General features: G+C 37.7%; 1 protein-coding gene across 2 annotated transcripts in view; it reads right to left on the bottom strand.

Annotated features, from left to right (window-relative positions):
• The window catches only part of INSC (INSC spindle orientation adaptor protein), a 242670-nt gene that overhangs the window by 149521 nt on the left and 70176 nt on the right, over nt 1-22973 (bottom strand). For both annotated transcript variants that reach the window (XR_008577455.1, XM_054828497.1), the window contains exons 3-6: nt 10973-11318; nt 10446-10498; nt 8663-8786; nt 6080-6193 (exon numbers count right to left, since the gene is read on the bottom strand). Coding sequence is in view for 1 of the 2 variants with exons in the window: in XM_054828497.1 (XP_054684472.1) it covers nt 6080-6193; nt 8663-8786; nt 10446-10498; nt 10973-11318 (637 nt within the window). In the remaining variant the exon portion in view is untranslated. The remainder of the gene's footprint in view (nt 1-6079; nt 6194-8662; nt 8787-10445; nt 10499-10972; nt 11319-22973) is intronic.

The following is a 22973-nucleotide window of genomic DNA, read 5'->3' as shown; positions in this document are numbered from 1 at the left end:
TTTTTTTCAAGATTTGCCCCCTGTATCTTTTGCAATGATGACAAAACTATTCCATCTGAGAGGGATACACATAAATTCGTCAAATAGGTAAACAGTACCATTCAGACAAAGAAACATAACAGCACTGAGCTTTGCTTGCTTTGGAGATTAACTTGCACCTTTCCCAAAAGCTCCCTATATGTCTAAGCATACTTTTATTTATCCTTTGTAGACTTTTGGTCAAAAGCTGGAAATGCCAAAATAACACATGAGAAGCTGGTCTTGCTGTAAATCAAGTTTCACCTGGGACAGGCTTCACATACTCTCTGAAGCAGTAGCTGAAAGAGAGGAGAACTTGCTTTACTGCTTGATGACCTACTACTCTCCTATACTGGATTAATAGGAATTCAATTTCTTGGACACATCCCTGAGATGCTGTTCAGAAGGGCTAGCAGTAGAATACAAAATCACCTGAAATATAATCACAAAAAGTATGTGAAGGAGGTTGTGAGTATAAAAAGCCCCCGTGCATAGTGAGGTGAGTGAATAATGAGGGGAGAGAAAAGGCATCCAACTCTAAGGTGTAATATTTTGCAATTTCAGCCTGAAATGACTCAAAGTGCAGTGAATTCTCATCAAGTCTTTCCTCATGATGGAGGACAACATCTCCAAAGGAATAGTAAATACTTGCTTGAACAGGAACTGACAAAGGTAAGGCCAAGATGTATTAAAAGCTTCTCAGAGCAAATGATCTGCTGCATATCCATATGGAACTCAAACAGTCAAGCATTCTCCAAAGAGTGTGATAAGCAGGTATGGCTACCTTCATTATCTTCATTTTTGCCTCCCTCTCTTTTAGGAGACTATTATTGTAGCATCCGGTTCAATAAGATTGGTATTAAACTCTAATTATCATCAGTGAAATGGATTTATTTACAAAGACTTTTTTTCTTTATCCCTCTATGTCCCAACATTTATTTATTGTAACTCCGGAACTGATTTTTACTGATTACAAAGCCAAATCAATTTAGATCTAGTCTATTTTAAATAATGCTAATTGTTGACAGTTGCTCAAGTCCACTCAAAATTTATAATTTCTAGTTTTTAGTGTCTCCTTATGCTCTTGGAACGTGAAGCTAGGGTTTTAACAACCAAGACTAATTTATACTTTTTAATGTGAAAGATCCTAGGATCAAAATCTAATAGCTATAATGTAATAAAAAAGATTTTTGTGAATACATCCCTACAATGCAAACCCCGATAATGATACAGCAAGTTAGTCACATCATTTGATGCTTAAGTATGTGTCATAAAACTTGACATTTGGTTCCAAAGGTAGGAAACTGATCTGCAAACAGAAACCTGACTAAAACTTTTCCCTGGCAGTTGCAAGAAATGCTCTACTTGGCTCTTCCTTTCCTCATTTTCACTCTTTGCTTTTAAAATTATCTAAACTGGTGGAGTTTCCATTATGCTGCCACCAGTGTAGCTGCTTGTAGATGCACACTACATATTATGGTTCAAAACTCCCAGCTCAACATTGGTTCTTCTATTAGCTCAGAATTCAAGGATTTTTATTATTATTATTATTATTGAGGCTTTCTCCTTTCACTTCTTATCTTGCCCTTGCTACTACTCGTTTGTGTTAGTGATCTTAGTCTTTATACTTCTGACAAGCAGTGAGAATGACTAGCTGGCTGCCAGGGTGAGTCAGCAACATGACTCTTTCACAGCAGATTACAAAAATAGGTGCCAAAAAAAAAAGTTGAAGAATGCCTCCAGGTGGAATAAAATTATAGGTGACACTTCAGCAAAGTGGGTTAGCATTTCAAAGCCTTTTTAAATTTTGGTAAAATATTGGCAGGGAAGGAGAGGGAAGGAGAGAGAGGACTGAAATGCTTACCAAAATGTAAAATGAGAAAAAAATTCCTGTAATATTGTAGCTTTACAATATTATCATGGTTCTTTTTTTGCATGTCCAAGGTTTTGGTGTGTTTTAGAGTTGTAATTTATAGCTTGGGACAGGAAAAAGGCTAACAACAGTGTACCATAAGATCAGAAGTCGTCATTGAGAGTAAGATTTCAAGGTTACATGAACAAATTTGTGGAGTTTTGCTTTCATTGTAAACAAATATTCCACTTCTCTGGCTAGTTTTTGCCAAAGATAATATGACAACATGCAAGGGAACTTCTGTATCTGTGGGAAGTTCTGAGATCTTTGCAAAACTTGAATCCATTCTCACCCTCTTAATGAGTGGCTGCAGTTCCAGATTTTTTTTTTCCTTTTAGAAATCACCCTGCACTTTCACTGTCATAGCTAACTACTCAAGTGACTGAATTCAAAACTCTAGTCTGTTACGATTGCTCTGCCACCTTTCTCACTGATGCAGATAAATGAGGCAATACAGAGGGTGAAGGATGATGGTGAGTCAGGACAAATGTATTTCACAGTGCGCAGAAAGAACAGACACACAGGGCAGGGGATACAATCACCACTGTAATTTTGCCACCAAATACCACTTAGGGTTCTTTGCATAAGGAGAGGCATTTCCTCACTTGTAAACCTGTGACATATCCAGGTTTAAGCAATAAATTAATTTAGTGATTTACAGAAGATCAGACTTCATTTCTGCTAAAATAAATTGTTATGGAATTCACACAATGATAAAAAGCACAAGACCAATTTTTCTCGATTTGTTAGTTCTGCAGTTCCTCAATACTCAACATTTTAACATTGTTTTTGGATACCACTGAGTGGAGCTCAAATACCAATTTAGAAAAAATTAAACCTTTCAGGCTGTTGCCAGGATTCACTACACATTTCTGAGTCTAGCTCAGTCGCAGCCTTCAGAATACAGCGGTACCTTTTATGGTGCAAACATCCATCTAAAGGTGGATCAGAAGTAAAATGCATTAAATGCTGCTGTTCAACCTCATCTCTGAGCAGGACAAGGGATTGGCACACCACTCTACAAACAGAAGCTTGGGAAAGGAGGTTTTCTTCTTTCTATATACACTGCAGTTGTGATTATCCTATTCTCAACCACACACAATGCCCTGCCTTTCTCACTTTTTCAAGATCCAAGTGCCCTCAAAGGTGCAAACTGCAGGGATTTCCAGTATCACTGATCTCTGCAGAATGATTCATTTATATCAAAAGTTAGCATCAACTACTCACTAAATGAGAACACACACTACCAGAAGTAACTGTAATGACATTCCTCTGTAAAAGGAAAATATTGGATGCAAAGTATTTCTAAAATTACATCTTTAATCATGGCTCTAACCTCCTCCGTACACAAAGCTGAAGAGGTCTTGCTGTTTCTCTGCATAGTCAGCCATATGCATAGAATCATAGGATCGCTTGGGTTGGAAGGGACCTCAAAGATCACCTAGTTCCAACCTCCCTGCCATGGGCAGGGACACCCTCCACGAGACCACGTTGCCCAAAGCCCCATCCAACCTGGCATTGAACACTTCCAGGGATGGGGCATCCACAGCTTCTCTGGGCAACCTGTTCCAGTGCCTCACCACCCTCACAGGGAAGAATTTTTTCCTAATCTCTAATCTAAATCTAGCCTCTTTTAGTTTAAAGCCATTACCCCATGTCCTATCATACTACTTGCCCTTGTAAACAGTCCCTCTCCATCTTTCCTGTAGGCCCCCTTTATGTACTGGAAGGCTGCTATAAGGTCTCCCCAGAGCCTTTTCTTCTCCAGGCTGAACAATCCCAACTCTCTCAGCCTGTCCTCACAGGAGAGGTGCTCCAGCCCTCTGATCATCTTTGTGGCCCTCTGCTGGACTCAGTCCAACAGGTAGCAGAGTAGAGGGACAGAATCACCTCCCTCGACCTGCTGGCCACACTTCTTTTGATGATGCAGCCCAGGACACGGTCGGCTTTCTGGGCTGCAAGCGCACATTGCCGGATCACACTGAGTTTTTTATCAATAAACACACCCCCCAAGTCCTGCTCAGGGCTGCTCTCAATCCATTCTACATCCAGCATGTAGTTCTGCTTGGGATTGCGCCAACCCACGTGCAGGACCTTGCACTTGGCCTTGTTGAACTTCATGCAGTTCGCACAGGCCCACCTCTCCAGCCTGTCAAGGTCCCTCTGGATGGCATCCCTTCCCTCCAGTGTGTTGACTGCATCACACAGCTTGGTGTCATCAGCAAACTTGCTGAGGGTGCACTCAATCCCATTGTCCATGACACCGACAAAGATGTTAAACAGTGCCGGTCCCAGTACAGACCCTTGAGGAACACCGCTTGTCACTGGTCTCCACTTGGACATCAAGCCGTTGACCGCAACGCTTTGAGTGCGACCATCCAGCCAATTCCTTATCCACTGAGTGGTCCATCCATCAAGCCCATGTCTCTCCAATTTAGAGGCAAGGATGTCGTGTGGGACAGTGTCAAATGCCTTGCACAAGTCCAGGTACATGACACCAGTTGCACTTCCCTTATCCACTAATGCTGTAACCCCATCATAGAAGGCCACCAAATTTGTCAGGCGTGATTTGCCCTTAGTGAAGCTCTGTTGGCTGTCACCAATCACCTCCTTACTTTCCATGTGCCTTAGCATAGCCTCCAGGAGAGATCTGCTTCATGATCTTGCTGGGTACAACCGGCCTGTAGTTTTCCAGGTCTTCCTTTTTTCCCTTTTTAAAAAGGGGGGTTATGTTTCCCCTTTTCAACTTCACTGGACTGCCAGGACTTCTCAAATATGATGGAGAGTGGTTTAGCAACTTTGTCCATGAGTTCCCTCAGAACCTGCGGATGCATCTCATCAGGTCCCATGGGCTTGTGCACCTTCAGGTTCCTTAGACAGTCTCGAACCTCATCTTCTCCTGCAGTGGGCAGTTTTTCCCTCTCCCAGTCCCTGCCTTTGCCTTCTGTGACTTGGACGGTGTGGCTAGAGCACTTGCTGGTGAAGACTGAGGCAAAAATGTCATTGAGTACCTCAGCCTTCTCCATATCTCAAGTAACTAGGTCTCCCGTTTCATTCCAGAGGGGGCCCACATTTTCCCTAGTCTTCCTTTTATCACTGACGTACCTCTAGAAGCTTTTCTTGTTGCCCTTGACATCCCTGGCCAGATTTAATTCTATCGGGGCTTTAGCTTTCCTAACCCGATCCCTGGCTGCTCAGACAATTTCTCTGTATTCCTCCCAGGCTAACTGCCCTTGCTTCCACCCTCTGTAGGCTTCGGTTTTGTGTTTGAGTTTGTCTAGGAGCTCCTTGTTCATTCATGGGGGCCTCTTGGTGTTTTTGCCTGACTTCCTCTTTGCTGAGATGCATTGCTCCTGAGCTTGGAGGAGGTGATCTTGGAATACTAACCAGCTTTCTTGGGCCCCTCTTCCCTCCAGGCTTTATCCCATGGTACTCTACCAAGCAGGTGCCCGAAGAGGCCAAAGTCTGCTCTCCTGAAGTCCAGGGTAGCAAGCTTGCTGTGCACCCTCATCACTGCCTTGAGGATCTTGAACTCCACCATTTCATGGCTGCTGCAGCCAAGGCTGCCCTTTAGCTTCACATTCCCCACCAGCCCCTCCTTGTTGGTGAGAACAAGGTCCAGCATGGCTCGTCTATCACTCTATATGCATGGCCAATTGTAAAATTCTCTCCACTTATGCAGCTGGTACTTAAAAAGTACTGTCAGGAGAGACAATAAAAAGATGCCCAAGATACTGAAGGGAGTGATAATACCTCAGGTGGCACAAAGACAACTGTAATTGAATCAATGCCCAGAAACCTGTTGGAGCTTACCATCCTACTGCAGTTGCTTGCAGAGGCATTGAGCTTTATTAAAGATTTGGGGGGTTGTGCCCCCCCCTTTTTTTTTAAAACTCTAATAGAATAATTGTGGTAATAAACTCTTCGGAGTAAGGCTTGCAAAAGCGGAAAAGAAGAAAAAATGTAGTTTCTCAGAGTAAATTTTGTTGTTCTTTAACCTAGATTATTTGTCTCCTGAAATACAGAATTTCATCTTGTACTCTACATTTCAAAAATTGCAACCACTATTAAGTAAAATAATTTACTATTAAGTAAAATAATGTACCTGTATTACTAGTTTATTTTGGATTAATCCATATATCCCCTTACCTTAGCTATGATACGGCACAGACGAGCACCTTCCTGGGTAAGGCTGAATAGACTACTAATCGCTGACTCAGTGATGTACATACTATCCGACAACTCTATTTGTCTCAGCAGGTTCTGTGTGACATAAGATAACAAACATAATTTACTTCCAATTAAAAATATTAGTGTTATATTTAAAGATAAGATGGAGTATCATCTTGCTTCTCACTCAGAGAAAGGGGAAAAAAATGCATGGGCAGGAGTCAGACTGATAACACTAACACATTTATCATTGCATTTGAATAGATATAACCAAGAATAGCAATATTTAAAAATAAATATGAATAGAGTAAGAGAACAGGTATGTGTGTGAGAACATTCAATAAAGAATTTTTCAGCTGTTGAGTAAATTATTATTTGCTTTGTCCCGGGATTGAACTAAAATTTTCAGAAGGCAACTAATTGTCTTAGTGTCGAAGTTGTATCACAAGGTGATGCAGGATTTCCACCCTATTTATAAGGAATATTGCTATACCCTTTCTAACACTACTTTCTAAGGCTCTGAGTTCATCACTATTTTCAGTCTACACAGAAAATGTCATTGATCAATACAAGGAATTCCATAGAGAAATATAGTTTATTTCTCCAATGTATGAAATAGGTTAAATATTTTTAGTTTTGTAAATAGTTATCTTGCTTTTGCATGTGTGCCACTGCAGCTTCACAGAGAAACACAGCTGTCAGAAGAATATGAAGTTTATTTAATTTTACTCTTTCTGAAAGTACATACAATCATTAGAGGAAGAATTAATTATATTGGTGGGAGGAAGAAGGTAAGAATTTTTATATTTAATCCAACTCTGACAGAAGTGCAAGGAAATATCCCACATTTTACACTGTTATTTATACAAAATTTAATTATTTTCCCTTTAAGAGGCTGTGCTCCCTCATCTTTAGCATTAGAAAAATGTTCCATAAAAGACATGTTATCAGTTCACATTTTAATATGAACCTATCCTGAATAAAATCCTGATACACTGATTAGAGGAGAAAGCTCTTGAGTACACAATCTGAGGTGAGAGTTCTGACCTCTCACAGAGACACAGTCTGTTCCAGAGCAGCAAACTACCCACAGATAATGTGGTTGTATGGCAGAAGTGGGCATGCAGCCTGACTGAATGGCTCAGAAAACTGTTCTTAAAAATGTTTTTATTAATTACCTCTAATCCAAGTCTTCAGCCACATAAATATACACAAGATGGCGCAGAGTATTTAATTCTGCTCCCTTAAAAGAAAAAGGGACTAGGATTTCAGGTGTATCAGTAGGTGCCAAAGTACCCAAAGACAGAAATTTTAGCAATGAAGAACTGCTCTTCAGATTAAAAAGAATAAGCATAAAAACAACTACAACCTACTTACTAAATTTGCAATAAGCTAAATTATTTGCACACTTTAACTTATATGTGGTATTTCATGTAGTTCTCAAATCCTAACCAAAGCACATTAGCAAGTACCTTGTTAGTTTGACTGTAATTCTCCAAATGTATTCTGGAGATTCTCACCGCCTAGTAGTAATCTTTTAAAATTATAAGGGATGTTTCTGAAAGGACTACAACTGGTTTTGCTATCTTAATGAATCAAAGTATGTTAGAATTTAACCAATACCATGCATTAGTTTTGTTTTAGCCCTGTAGTAAATACTATTTAAATCCTATTTCCTCTTCACTAAGCCTCTCATTTCTTCTTTTTCTGCAGAGACAACACAAAATTTCAGCATAACATCACCTCTAAAATATGGACAAATTAATTGATCATAATTACATTTGGGGTTTTTTATTTGAGGAAGATTAGAGGGTGCAAGGGGATTTCTAATGAGATCTCAAGAAAGAAACCAGTGTAAGTTAAGATAGATGGGTTAGACTTACAAGTTGCTACTATTTCAAGAATGGTCTAATGGAAAAAATTTAATGCATTTGTAGTCTCAGCGTAATTACTCAGTGAATTTATCTGCATTTAATCACCACTGGAAACTATACATCATGCCTGCAATGATACAGCACTGTTTCTGGAAGGTTACACACACATATGTAGAACTTGTACACAACATTGTATTTTATGACTGCTTCCTAGAGTCTAAGACATGCAGTGGTTAAAACGTGTGCTGTAATAATATACTTGATATATGTACATCTTCTAAAAAGTTTAGCTTTTAATAAGAATCACTGAGAGCAGGAGAGACTTCTTCCAAGGTTTCTAAAGAAAAGCAGCATCTATATGAAAGGAAAAGAAAATGTGTCCAGAAATTTGATGCCTGGCAATAAAGGAGGCATATCAAGAAAAGTAAGTAACATAGTGAGCCATAAGATCATTTTGTTTGGGATTTGAGGTAATTGGAGAAGTTGAGAATACAAACATCTAGAGTTCTTTGCAAGATATTTGAATTACCGATCATAAATTTGCTGAAAATTGAGCACTGTAATTCTAATCCTCCTCTTAATGGATGTTCTCCCTCAAGATTCAATGATTTTGAAAGACTTTTAAAACAAAACAAAACAAAAAAAACAAAACAAAACAAAACAAACCCCAAAAAAACTATAAACTAACCTGTGCCTCATGTGTTAAAACCAGCTCTATCAACTGGCCAAAATACTGAGCAACGGTAGTGAGCGTTTCATTAATACACGATTTCATGGACTTCAGTATCTGTTCATCTTCAGTTTGTATGCACCTGCAAAGAAAGAGAAAGGAGAGAGATGAAGGAAAAGAGATGCAATGGACAACTATTGTTTTATCAAGCTGATTGTCACATGTGAGCTCGGTGTTAATAATGGACATATAATGGGAATTCAGTTCTTCACACAAGGACACTGTCTTTGTGCCATTAGCATCACACTAGACTTTTAATCAAAGCTTCGTCTACACATAGTAAGTATACCATCAAAGGGTAACAGTGGACATTAATGAATAAAGTTTGGATCACAATTTACTTCACAGACTGCAGGACAAATTTTGCTGCAGGTGCTGTGTTTACACCAGTGTAACTGCTATTTTCCACTTACACTGATAGTTACAGTCACTCAAGGATGCCTGTATTTCAGCTGCGGCTGTGTATATCCATCCATCTTTCATGGCCAAAGAAGCGCTTTCAATAATTTTCTTTTTTTTTACCTTCTTTGCCATAGTTTAATGACAGCAGGTTAAGGACCCAATATGGATGTGTGTCCAGATGAGTAAACTTCACTTAAATTTAAACAGCATACTCAAAAGTAAAATTTGGCATTCTATGCAGAAAGATTACATACAGCAGCTTTACAGAGTTAGTAAAACTATCCTGTAACCAGTGATATTTCACTGTAACTGAAGAAATGAGATAAAGATGGAAAACTTTATACAATTCAAATGAAATAACTAATACTTCCTTACAGAAATGTATTCATTTGAATTGTCAAAACATATTCCACCCAGGCAGGCCACTGTAATGGAAGATACAGTTTGGTTGATCAGTGTCTCCACCTACACAGCAGGTGCCCTTTTCAGCTTTACCTGTCTTTCACCCACCAATATCAACTTTTTGTCAAACAGAGGAGGGAGAAGGTTGATTTGGGGCAGACACTATGAGATCAGAGCTCTCATTAAATCAGTGTGTCTCATAGTAGAATATAAAAATAAAGTCTGAGCTGTGTGGGTTTGGCAAAAAGCAATAGTGCTCAAGAAATGTTCTTTCCTGATAATTAGATGGTGTCTTTTTCCCTGATGATCCCCCAAGCAGAATGACTTGCACAGTGTTTAAAGTAAATCGACAAAGACTGATTGAACTGTGCTGGAGGAAGCATGATAACTTATGTTAGGCAGGGGAAATATCATGAGAAGAATTATAAAGAGATTCTTATCACTCAACATTCTGGAGTGCACGGAGCTGAGTAAACCTACAACTGCAACTTAAAGAAATGTGTATTTATTTCAGTTTGATTTACTAATAAATGGATATGTGCATACAGGAATAGGTAGCACAAGAGTCTTGCAACTTAAGTTTTCACACCAGCTGAAATCTTGGCTCCACTGAATTTGAAGGGAACCTTGTCACTAATATCATTAGCACCAGACTTTCTCCCTTGATGTCTGAAAGCCCTGAAAAACCCACTTGCACAAAGCTTTGTATCTCTGCCAGGCTCTTTGTGCAACAGCAGATCCCATCTTTCATTAGGATGCAGTTTAGATAAAAGCAACTCACTTCACCCACCAGAGGCTAACATTTAGAAAGCCTTTCAGAGCTGCGGGGACCAAGTTCAAACATTGGAGGGTCTTAGTGGATTTGTACTTCTCATGAGAAATTCTACAACACAATAAAACAGCAAAATTAATATTTCAACTAGAAAATTTAAATTACCTTTCTGTGAATGCTGTAAATTCTGAACACTTGTCTATTAAAAGTTTTTCAAACTGCAGAGAGAGAAAGAGAAAGGGGTTTTAAAGCAATATCCATACACACAATTGCTTTTAAAAAACAATGCTTGTTTATGATGATTAGGTGAAAACCCTCCAAAAATATAATCTTTCATATGGACACCCTTTTTCTACTTTTCTGAATAAAATGTGCAGAGATAAAACTAAATTTAACAAAAAAGTAATATTTCTACATCGTAAGTGCAAAGGAACCCACAGATGGGCCTTCTAATTACTTTAGTCCAGAAGTCCTCAAAACCAAATTTTTTTTCAATGTAAATTATCAAAGTTATTAACATTCAGAATCAGGCCTACAATAAAATAGGATCCATGGCTGAAAAGGGATTAGTCTTAAACAAGGGACCAGTATCAGTATGCAAGCATTTCTTACAGATTGTTTAAAGTAAGTTTTTATCATCACAGCAAAAAAAATTAAACAAGACAAACATGACATCAGGTAAGGCATCCTACCTGGTGCATTTCTTCTGAAGAATTCCTGGTGAATGCATTGTATTCATTTATCATTGAACGCACATGGCAGTTGACTCTTACTGTCATGCTGTGGACTCTCTGCCATCTATTCTTCTCCAGCTTTTGAGAAATCCTGGTCAACTCTGTGCTTATGATCCAAGCTCTTTTTAATAGCAGCTGCAAGTTATCACACGTGCTATATTGTGAGGAAAGGATAAGTTCATTTTCGTCATCCTTCTCAAGGCTGATCGGCTTGGACTGGAGAATACACATACATTCACAGTCTGTCATCAACTTCAAATCTTCCATCCATCGCTGAACGGAGTCTACCTGAATTAAGTGCATACTGGAAGGCAGAGAAAGAAAAGAATGAGGTAGAGCAGAACAACCTTAGAATAACCACCAGCAATACCATACAGTTGCATCCATCTACCAGGTTGCAACTGATTGACAAAAGGCAACTAACTAAACAAACAATTTGCTTGTAGTAACACAGCAACATGCTTTAGCTTTCTATTTCAAACACAGGTTTTGGTTTTCTAATCACCTTTACACCACACACCCTGCTATAAAATTATTTGTGAAAAATCAGTAGAGATTAGAGATAAGTAAACAGAAGTTAAGTCTACACTTTTTGGGGAAATGTTTCTTGTACATTCAGAGTTTAATATGATGAAGGAGCAAAGTTATGGGTGCATTTGTTTCTTGTTCATGGGACTGCACTGTCAGCTTTTTCTAGACACTTTGTCTATTAGACACTTAACAGAAAAAGTTTTACCTTGCAGCATTTCTCCAAAGCCCGTCCACCCACCCTGACACAGCCAAACCAAGACAGCAATATCTGTTCCTGCCATATCATAATCCCTTAAACCTCAGTTGGATTCTACTTCCTGACCAGTCCTTTACCTTCCCCCTTAATTTCTCACTGCTTTCTATACAATTTGCACATCTGACTTCCAAAGCACATTTTTGCACTACAGCAAATATGATGTGAACCAGCAAGGCTGAAAGAAACTCCTTGATGAGCATATCCTGACACAAGGGCAATGGGCCTGCATTTTGTGCCCTTGCACCCTCCAGCTAGTAAAATGTAGTACCAAAGACAGCAGCTGTACTGAGCTGTTCTGAGCTCATCTTTGTGAGGGATCCCAAGTTCCCCAGAGCCTCAAGGTAAAGTTACCTAGATTTTTTTCTTATAGCGAGTTGCCCAGATCCTAATAAAAAACCCTTAATCCTCACCTCAACCATACACACATACAGAGCCAGGTTTTATTAGACATGACTGGTGTTATTAACGTTGTATCTAACAGTATATAAAGGTCAGGTATAGGACCCTAGGTCAAACAGAGCGAAGTTTACACAACTGCATTTATGATGTTTACACAACTGCATTCAAAGATGGTGAGGGGCTGTTTACCAGGGAGTGTAGTGACAGGACAAGGGGTAATGGGTTTAAGCTGAAGGAGGGTCGATTTAGATTAGGTGTTGGAAAGAAATTCTTTACTGTTAGAGTGGTGAGGCACTGGAACAGCTTGCCCAGAGAGGTTGTGGAGGCCCCATCCCTGGAAGTGTTTAAGACCAGGTTGGATGGGGCTTTGGGCAACGTGGTCTCGTGGAGGGTGTCCCTGCCCATGGCAGGGGGCTTGGAACTAGATGATCTTTGAGGTCCCTTCCAACCCAAACCATCCTATGATTCTATTCAATGATTCTATGATCCTTACCTACCTCTTTGCAGACATGCTATGGTTTCTACTTTTGTTTCATTTAGTTCAGGGAATTCCTTAGTTGCAGCACCCTGATCCCTTTGATGCCCTGGAAATTTGCTCCCTGTCTCTGAGGCCTGCCTGGCCCCTTGCTGCCTCCTGGAGTCTCTCAGACCATGTGCACAAAGTGCGGGCTCCCGGCTTTGTATTTTGACTCTCACCTACCACATCTAAGGCTTACATCATTTCAGCTTACATTTTCCCTCCCCTATCCTCACAAGAGACCAGTTTTTCTGGTAAATATATACATAAATATATATATATATAAAATTTAATATCAATAGCAGATTAAATATAAGTACAATGACATTTACACAGAACTAAAGGAAAAAGAGTTATTGTTAAAAAGCAAGCCATAATGTATTTTCAAATTACTTAAGTTTTTCTTATTTTTATGCAAAAACTTAAAAGATTCTCAATGATGGCTGCCAAAATTAACCATCTGACCCCACTAGGCCCATTATATCCTCTCTCAACACAACATTGATAATTCATGATTGTTCACTGATAATAAAGCAAAGCAGGAAGCCAAGAAGTTCAAAGAATCACTGCAAGTCTCCATGGCATAGAAGATTTTGATTTATATGTCTGAAACAGTTTCTGCAGAATTCATACACAAGCGTGACCAACAAATAATATTGTAATATTTGCATATAAAACACACATCCAAAAGGGGCACTTTACTCAGCAAGAATTTCAGATTTCTGATCTGCAATGAATAAAAGAATTTTTTCTGACAGTTTTCATCAGCTTAAGACTCAGTCTTAATGTTTAGCAAGTCTTCTAACACGCAATACTTCAAAATTTTAGTATCTCTTCCTCTAGTGAAAGATGAATTGATGCTAAAGGATTCTGAAGAAATGAAGATGAAATGGAAAGAAGAAATGAAATTAAATGAAAGCAAGAGAGACTGGGCTTAATTATTTTTTCCAAACTTCTATTGGTATCCTGCAGCTAGTCTGACAGCATAGTGGATTGTTGTCTACCTTCTGGATACATGCTGCAGTTTTATATGATGCTATACCAGAAAGGACAAAAAGAAAGTTTGTATTATAGCCCCCATTCTTTTAATCCAGATACTGATTTATTGCAACTCGGCATCACAACAATAATGCTCTGTGCCGTTACATAAAGTCTTACTGTTAGAACAAAAACCGTAATTACATTAGCCAAGCTAAGAATGACCAGGTGGAAGGTCTTTTTAATTCTTGTGCTTCCATTTATACACTGAGCACCAGCTGAACTCAATAAATTTCCTTCCAGACCACTGAAGTAATAGTCCACAAATGAGCAAAATTTATTAACATACAAATGAAAAGGAGGATCGCCTCAAGTTAATTTCATATAAATCAAAAACAAACAAGATACAAGAGATCAGTTTCATTGATCCAATCCCCCTTTTCACCATATACAATGAAACTACTTTTAATTTTAAACTTTACAGGCTACTGCTATTTAAGATCTTTATTTCACTCAGCTTTGAATATTGTGTAATTGCATTTCATGATCGATTGTGGCTCTCTTTCTTCTTGGTATGTGTTGTCTCCTTATTGCCTTTTTGGATCTGAAGCAAGGTTTCCTAATAAACAAAAATAACAACTTTAGAAGTTTGAGATCATGATTTATAACGACGTGTATAGCTTGCATGCAGTACAGGACAAACTCATTTGACATAGAGTAATGTATTTTTCATTTCTAAAGTGCACTATGATAATTGATTAAATCTCTGTTTAGTAAGTACAAATAAACTCCTACATTATAAATTGAAACAGAAAAAACCCTAAAATAGAAGGTTAGGGGGAAAAAAAAAAAAACAACAAAAACTTGTTCATATTTCCTTTAATCCCAAAAGCCAATTTTCACTCTGAGGAGAAAAAAGGATGATAAAGTTGTACAAAAAAGGTATAGATGTTAAAGAAATTTCCCTTGTTTGCACCTCTTCCTACTAATTGTCAGAAGTACAATTGTAGAATTTAGGATGTTCTGTCATTGAAACTTAGTATTCCTTAACTTACACCAATATAAAAAATAATACTATTCACTTCTTTTCAGACAGAACCACAGAAAACTCCCCATGCTCAATATGTCAGCTTTTCTGACCCATTATGTTTTAAAATTCACATATATCATGACTACTTAAGTGAAATACATAAATGATTCACCTCCATCCACATCTCCCTGTACTTAGAGAAAATCTTCCTAAGCATTCAGCAGATGAATTTGTAGGCTAATTTTTAATATATTAAAATAAGGAAAGCAAAAAGTGTGATGATTCCTAATGACCTATTAAAAATCATATTTCAGACAGCATTTAGTGAAGTCCAAAAACAAGTTGAAAATTTCCATTTTGTCTCCCCATTACTGAAAAAAAACTACGCCTACAAAATAAAAAACAGCCATAATGGGTCAGACCAAAAAAATCTGTCTAGCCCATTATCCTGCTCCCAACATGGCCATTAGGAGATGCATAAGGAAAGATTATAAGAGGCACGGCAAGAGCTGAGCAACCCCTCCTTCCCATCTTCTGGCAATTAGTGGTTTAGGAACTTCCTAAGCCAAAAGTTGTGTCTGAGCAGGATGTTTTTACAATTCATGAAACAAAAGTAGCCATTAATCCTTTTTTGAACTCAGTTAAACTCTTGGCCTTTACAACATCTAGTGGCAGTGTCTCACATTGTTTGATTATTTTTTGTAAGAAAAAGTGTTTCTTATTGTTTGTTTTAAACTTGCTGCCTGGAATTATTAACACAAGCTCTTTAGTTCTTGGATGCTAAGAGATACTGAAATGATAGTTCTGCATTCACCTCTTCATGTAATTCACTGTTTTATTTGCTCTACCCTATCTTCTCTCTGTTATCTCATTTCCAAGGTAGAGAAACTCAGTCTTATCTAGTCTGTCACCATAAAGAAGTGATTCCACTCCTCTGATCATCCAGTTACTCTCCCCACCTTTTCAAAAAGCCTTTTTCATTTTTCCTATGTCCTAAGATGGAGTGGTAAGAAGAGCATGCAATATCCAAGATTCAGGTAAATTATGGATTTGTACATTTGACTTACATTTTCTGCACTGTCCCTATTTTCCAAGAATTCCCACAATTAAACTTCTCTTTTACTTGAGTGTTTTCTAGACAGCTGTTTCATTTTTACCTTCCAGAAAATCTACTTATTTTTATTTCAGAATCTTTTCCATGAGTGATAATTACAGAATCATAGAATGGTTTGGGTTGGAAGGGACCCCAAAGATCATCTAGTTCCAACCCCCCTGCCATGGGCAGGGACACCCTCCACTAGACCACGTTGCCCAAAGCCCCATCTAACCTGGCCTCGAACACTTCCAAGGAGGGGGCATAATACATAATTTAAAGTTTGCTATTCTATATGTACAATGAAAGAGATTGTTCTTCAGTTCCCTTCCCCTCCTAACATGCACTGCTTTATGTTTATTAGCATATAATTTCTTCTGGCATGTTACATTTCAGTGACTCAGTATCGTGTGACTTTTCGTGTTTGCACATTATTTTAAATTAAGCTGAATAGTTTTGCATCAGCAGGATGTGGTGTTGTCCTGCTATTATAACTATTTTTCAGGTCATTACATACATTAAGCAAGACTGGTCCGAGCATAAGAGACCTTACTGGTGTGATTTTACCCAGTTCCATTTAATTGAGCTACAGTAGTTGGGTAACTGGCAGAGATCCTGAAGTATATAGACAGTAGTTCCCCACCAGTTAGAATTTCTGAATTTAGTATGTCATGGCATATTGACAAAAAAGCAATTTATCTAGACTCTACACTATAAAAGCAGCATTTCATGTAAAAATAGTAGTAAAAATAATTCAGTGCAAAATAAAAATTCAAGAGAAAGTCTCCGGCATTTCTTCAAAGTCATCCTATTTTAATTGAGGTTGTAAAATATTTGATGAAGTTTTCAAGAGCACTCAACTGAACCTGAGTAACTAGCAATTTGAATACCCTGCATTCTAGTGTGCTTGCCAAAAAACAGGGTCTTTTAAAAATTGTGTTATTTTGACAAAATCATTTGGTTTCACTGGCTGAGACCAACTTAGAGCAACAGCATGTTAAAAGTCTATTGCTTCAAAAGATCCTTAGACTTTGTTTCATACAGATGTTTCTGCACTATATAACATATTGCAGGCAAATTTCATCCTGGAGAAAGACTCATATAAAAAAACAGCTCTCATTTTAAATTTCTAAAAAGAGGCATATCATATTCAGAGTTCTGTTCCCAACATTCCTCTTCTTTTTTGCTATTTTCTATCATCCAGTAAGTAGTTTGTTAACTAATGAATCACAAGATCTTTAGAATAGATAAGATGGATTGACATCAAAAGAATTGCTCTATCTCATGTTGGTGCTACATGAATACAAAAGTGAAGAATTAAAAATTAGATAATTTGTTTAAAACTTCCAGCTTGGATCTCTCTACTACAATTTTACTGGCAGCACATGTGCTTCTTTTTTTAAATTACAAATGTTATGATGAAAAAGAGTTATACCCTCCATTTTAGCACTGCGTTTCACTAAGTGCAAAAGTTTCACATTTCATAACGTTGTGTTGAAATCTGAGCTGATCAATTCATGTGAATAATTCCAGTGGTCATATTTATAAAGTATAAAGACATCTGCTCAGTCGAATTATGTTTTTGAGGCTTCTTAGCCTTTTTATCCATTTTCACCTATTATGACAGATTTATTACCAATCCTAATGACAGCATTTAGTACAGCTTCCAGATAAGCCTACAGTGAAAGTCAATGCCAAGTCTTACAACTGTGCTCAAATTTATTATTCTAATTAGCTGTAGGTAATTAATTGGCAACAAACAACTTCTTGAATGTATTTAGCCCCCTCTTTGAACATAAATCATCTCTAATTTTTTTCTAATTCATCTTTTCAAAATTATTCATAGGTACCAAATACACCCAGGGCCAGTTTCCACATCAATACAATGGACAGCAGAACTCAACTCTCAGTGGAAAGATTTAGTGAGAAGCCATAGAGATGGCTCTTATTCATCCTCAAGTTGCTTTACACCATATTAATTGCATAAAGGAGCCTTATAGATCATGATATTGTATTTGCACTGGTTTTAGCAAAATTTTATAGATCTAGCTAGAGAGCTAGTTTAGAAGATACAGAATAGCTTTAAGGTAGCTGAAAATCAAATTCCTGATTGTTAAGTGACAGACTTGCTTTGTAGATCATTCCTAAGGTAATAAAGGTCTATGAATATTTGGTATTTGTAATTGATGTGGCAAGTTAAAAGGTTAGCCAGATGATTTGCACTGTGTTCTTTTTTCTCCTTGATTTTGTTGTTCTTTGCTAGTAGAACATCAGCAATCCAACTTCACTGCACAAAAGATGAGTTTAGTATGAATTATTTAAACCTTTAGAAAACACTGATAAAATCAAGTTAGTTCCTAGTTTTCAAAACAGTTAACAGACTATATTAAAATGGTATTTTAATTTGCCTCATTACTCAATCATTACAGTTACTAAAGGCTAACAATTTCCCCAAATGAAGTCAGTAACAGGTAATGCAAACTACAGCCCTGAAACATTTCTCAAAACAAAACAACTTAAGGAAAGGTGCACTGTGGTCAGCCAGATATCCTCAAGTGTATTGTGGAAGGCAGAACTCTGTTAGCCAGCATTGATCACCCTTCTACATTTGAACATTTCCATTTCATTTACGAGTAGGTTTAAACCACAACGAAATGCAGAAGCAGCAATAGAGGCATTATCACTAGTTTCAGGAAGCAGCATGACAATGGGCAGCATAAATATTGGTAATAAAACAAGAAATACTCAAAGATCACAAGTAAAATGCAAATGTATTACAGCAGCAGTAGTAAGTTAACTGTTTTGTTGACTAGGGACACCTCATCATTGCTACTTTTCTGGTAACTGATCTCAGTCTCTTCACCTGACCTGAGATTAACAATGGTCCCTTCTCGCCATTTCCTGAAACTTCAGTACCACCAAATTCAGTTTGGCATCTGCACTCTGGGATGATGGAGTTACGCAAACCACCAGCCTCCTCAAAATCAGTGCTACTATAGAGAAAATATGTTAAAACCACAAACAGTTTGTGCCTTCTTAATCATCCATCCAGCTTCTGCAGGGAGATCAAATTAAGACCAGCCTGTGAAACTTAGAACTAAACATTTATGGTCAGGCTATTGCATTTTGTGAAATCTTATGCATTCACCAATATAGAAATATCTATAAGGAAAGTAAAAACACTATAAACACTTACAATATATAAGGTATGATGTGTAAATTAACTACAGCTTCATCGTACCTATTTAAAAGGCCACATAAATCATTTAGTGTTAAGTGCTGCACCAATGTTCTTCTCAGATCTTTATGTTTTTCTGAGAAATCCTCACTGTAAGTTGTCCCTCTAAAAATGTCTGGAAATATTATACCATCCTAGAATTACTGGCACACTATAGAACATAAGGAAGACACAATATAAAATCACAGACCATTTCAGCTTGCTGATTAGCTTATGAAAAATCTAGGGTAAACTTATATATTAATTTTCTTTACATGGTTAGGGTTTAAGTAGGGCCAGACCCTTTCAGCCTCTGTCAGTTGAAGGGATAGTCAGAAGGCAAAAGGACTTAGTTCAATCCAGTTTTGTGGATTTTTACTTTGTGCCTGGTACATTAAATTGCTAAAACAGTAGCTGTCTCAACAAGCACATAAGCCACTGAGTTCACAGAAAGTAAAGACAGCAGTAAGAGAGAATATAATTTCCTGACAGAAAGGAGGAAAATTATAAATAAACCCTCCTATCAGCAAGTTAATGACAGTATAAGGCCTGCTTACAGGCAAAGCTGAACAAACAGTAAGCTAATACAGTCACAATGATCACCAACTAAAATATGTCTGTTCAATTTATATTTGCAGAGTATTATTAATTCATACTTGCAATGAATACTATTGCATTTGTAGTGTCATTATGAACTAGTAAACTGACTAAAATTTCCAAAACCAATTAGCTTAGTGAACTCTGTGATGATGGCATATTCAGACTTTGTAAACCGTTATGGACTCAGATCAGACTTGATGGACTTTGATCCAAATTGAAGAATATACCAGACCTAGAAGCAGGCGATTTTAGCCACTTTACAATTCAGACAATATGGTAGATGGGAAATAAAACGCTCTCCCAGTCATTCATGTTGAAGTGGGGCTGAGGGACTGCCCATATAAATCCACTGCTCCTAGGTCCCTTCACCTAAATGTGCTGGTATGAGTTACTAAAATGCTTATATTTTTTTAATCTCCATTTGACCACTGGTAAAACTAGAAATTAAGGTGAATTTATCAAACTCTGCAAGTGTACCTCTGATGGAGTGCTTTTTTTTTTTTTAATATTGGTATTTTTATTCTGTCTATGTGTAAGAGAGTCTGTTACTCATTGAAGGTCAGAGATAATCCATTTGCAACAGGACACTGATCATCATCTAAACTTTGCTTTCCTCTGTAAGTTCATTTCAGCAGTAGTATGCACTCCATCAGCTACACTGGCCTGGATGTTCTCTGGGCTGAGATTTCTTGCTGAGCCAAACCTGACAAACCATATGGCAGGTTTTTTGCTCTGCAGGAAAAAAAAATAAATAAGACAAGACCATCCAATGAATTCTCTGTTGGATTAGCTCCAGTTCATTTTTAATTATATTTAAAGAATATCAGTATGAGATAGACAGACGTTATACATGAAGTAAAAAAAAGTAAAAAAATAAATCCGCTGCCCAAGCTTTGTAAAGGATATTGGTTCTTTTGTTCACCATGTTACTTGTACACATTTGTTCTGCAGTGAGTAAGCAGATTTCCTTCATTCCTCAGGCAAATTACTCATTGATGAGCTGGATGAAGTAGCCATCTGAAGTTAGGTCCTGAAATAAGAAACTATTCTCCAAAGCACAGACAAAATCAGTGCTGAAGAGGCAAGATCCCACCACTCTTCTTCTCTTTGCAAATGATAGCCTGTGTCTTGCAGAAACATGAAACAGTTGGTTTTTTTCTGAAAAATGTGATAACAGAGCTGAGGGGTCTTAGCTTTGTGCACAATGACAGAATCCATGACTTTGGACTGTATTTAGCCCAATGTAAGAACAGCATAGCCTGACAGAACATCACAAGGCAGATCCACTCAGAACATTTTTACAGCTTCTTTCAGGACTTGGAAGTCTGACTTGGTGACTGAAGTATGTTGATAATCTTGAATGGATGATGTCATCAGCATACATTTAAATTGCTAATTACTGAATATACACAAATTTCTCACTCCCATAAAGAGCTGGGCACGTTTCCTGCATTGCATGACAGAAAAGTCAACAAGGCCATCAGCAGAATGAGCTCAAGCAATTAACCAGAGAGTTCAACCCAGTTCACTGCTTCCTGATGCTCAGGTTACGCTTGTAATTGCAGAGGACAATATTCCTCATAGCCTTATAACAACAATATGCTGTAAGAGAGAAGTCCTTGTAAACACCTAGCAGGGAGGGAGAAATAGAAATGAAAGAGAGAAGGAGAAAAACAACACTAGAAATAGTTTGGGGCCGTAGATCGTGGAAATGCTCAGACGCAATCAAAAGCAAGGACTAATTTGGAGACTAACATGAGAGTCCATGAAAATAGTGCCAGTGCTTCATTGAACATTTTTTTCTTCTTCCAAATCTACCTTAATTTGTAGTCTAATAACAAACAGTACAGCGCTCTGTGCCTTTTTCAAAGGAGTTATGACATGCATTATGAGCAGCACCATTAGCCTTTCACCTTTTACTATTTACTCCTAACCCTACTGATTAAGCAAAGCCTGATAGGGTCCTACCCCTACTGATTAAGTAAAGCCTGGATTACTTAATGAAGGAAGCAACAACCATTTTACATGGAGTTATGAGTTCAGTATCACTCAGGAGACCACAGAAATTTGGGGACCCTCAGTCACAGCTATTGCACATTAGCTCTAGCTAAAACTGTCAAAAAAGTGGATAACCTGGTGTTGGCTTTTCTAGGATCTGCATTAGAACATTAATCCTTCAACAGACAAGTTAAAAAGATGAAAACTAGCAACACAGTGTCACAAATATTGGAATGAATTGGTAAAAATACCTTAAATAGTCTCATTCAAATAAGAAAGCAGTTTCTAATCAAGCAAATTCGATATTTATGTGCATGCTTACATACTTCTACAGAAGTCAGAGGACTGAAAAGGAAATTTTACATCATCAAATCCACTCTTCTGATACCAGAAGCAAAAAGATCAGATAATTTGTTCATAAATGGTTTAAAAATCAACTCTAAAAATAATTTATTGCGGGCTCAAAAGTGTTCTATTAAGTGGCTATTCTAGAATCGCACTACTCCAATGGCTAGAAATTTCTTATTTCTAATCAAAATTTCTTAAGAGCCAGCCCATTCCCATTTGGTTTCATCTTTCCTTTTAAATAAGAAATTATCTTCCATCACATTTCTAGAAAGCAAACACATGCTCTCAGCTTCTGTTTTGCAAGACTTAACAAGGAAAATTCTTTAGGTTCCTTTTATGAAACTACGTGGCTTTCCACTCCTCATGCCCTAAACAGCCTGGTAGATCTGTAGCTGCTGCAAAATTCATTTTTTACTGAAAGACTTGGTATCATGCTTGATAGCAAATGAAGTCTCACAGTAACTTGCACAGTGACATTAGTACACCCTTATCTCTGTCACAAATATCTCACTGCATACAGTCTAGGACTGATCTTGCTGCCTTCATCACCATATCTTCCTGGCAAATGCAGTCACAGTCATCTCATTATCAACTAGTATACATAAGTCCTTCTCATTGTTTTTCCATTGAATGAGCTACAAATTGTTGCAGACTTTCTTGTTCTCAGCCCTTAAATTGAAACCTTGAGATTTCAATTACTCATCCCTTTTCTTCAATACTTCAAGTCTACTTCTAATTCTCTGCTTTCAAAAATAACCCTTACCATTACGCTTTCTATTTTACCCTTTGTCTAATAGCTACTGTCTTCTGTATTTACTAGTAAATTACCACATGTATAATTTCCACTAAATTTCCTTTGTTAAAAGGAGAAATAGGGAAAACAAACTTACCCTATCAGAGAACGACAGCAGATTATTCAGTACAATGCATCTTTGGCAGGTTCATGTTTTGGCATCCCATTTCCTGCTTAATCCCAAACCTTTAGGTGTTCT

Source organism: Grus americana, chromosome 5 (genome assembly GCF_028858705.1).
Source record: "Grus americana isolate bGruAme1 chromosome 5, bGruAme1.mat, whole genome shotgun sequence".
NCBI lineage: Eukaryota > Metazoa > Chordata > Aves > Gruiformes > Gruidae > Grus > Grus americana.
This window is presented reverse-complemented; position numbering and strand designations above follow the sequence as displayed.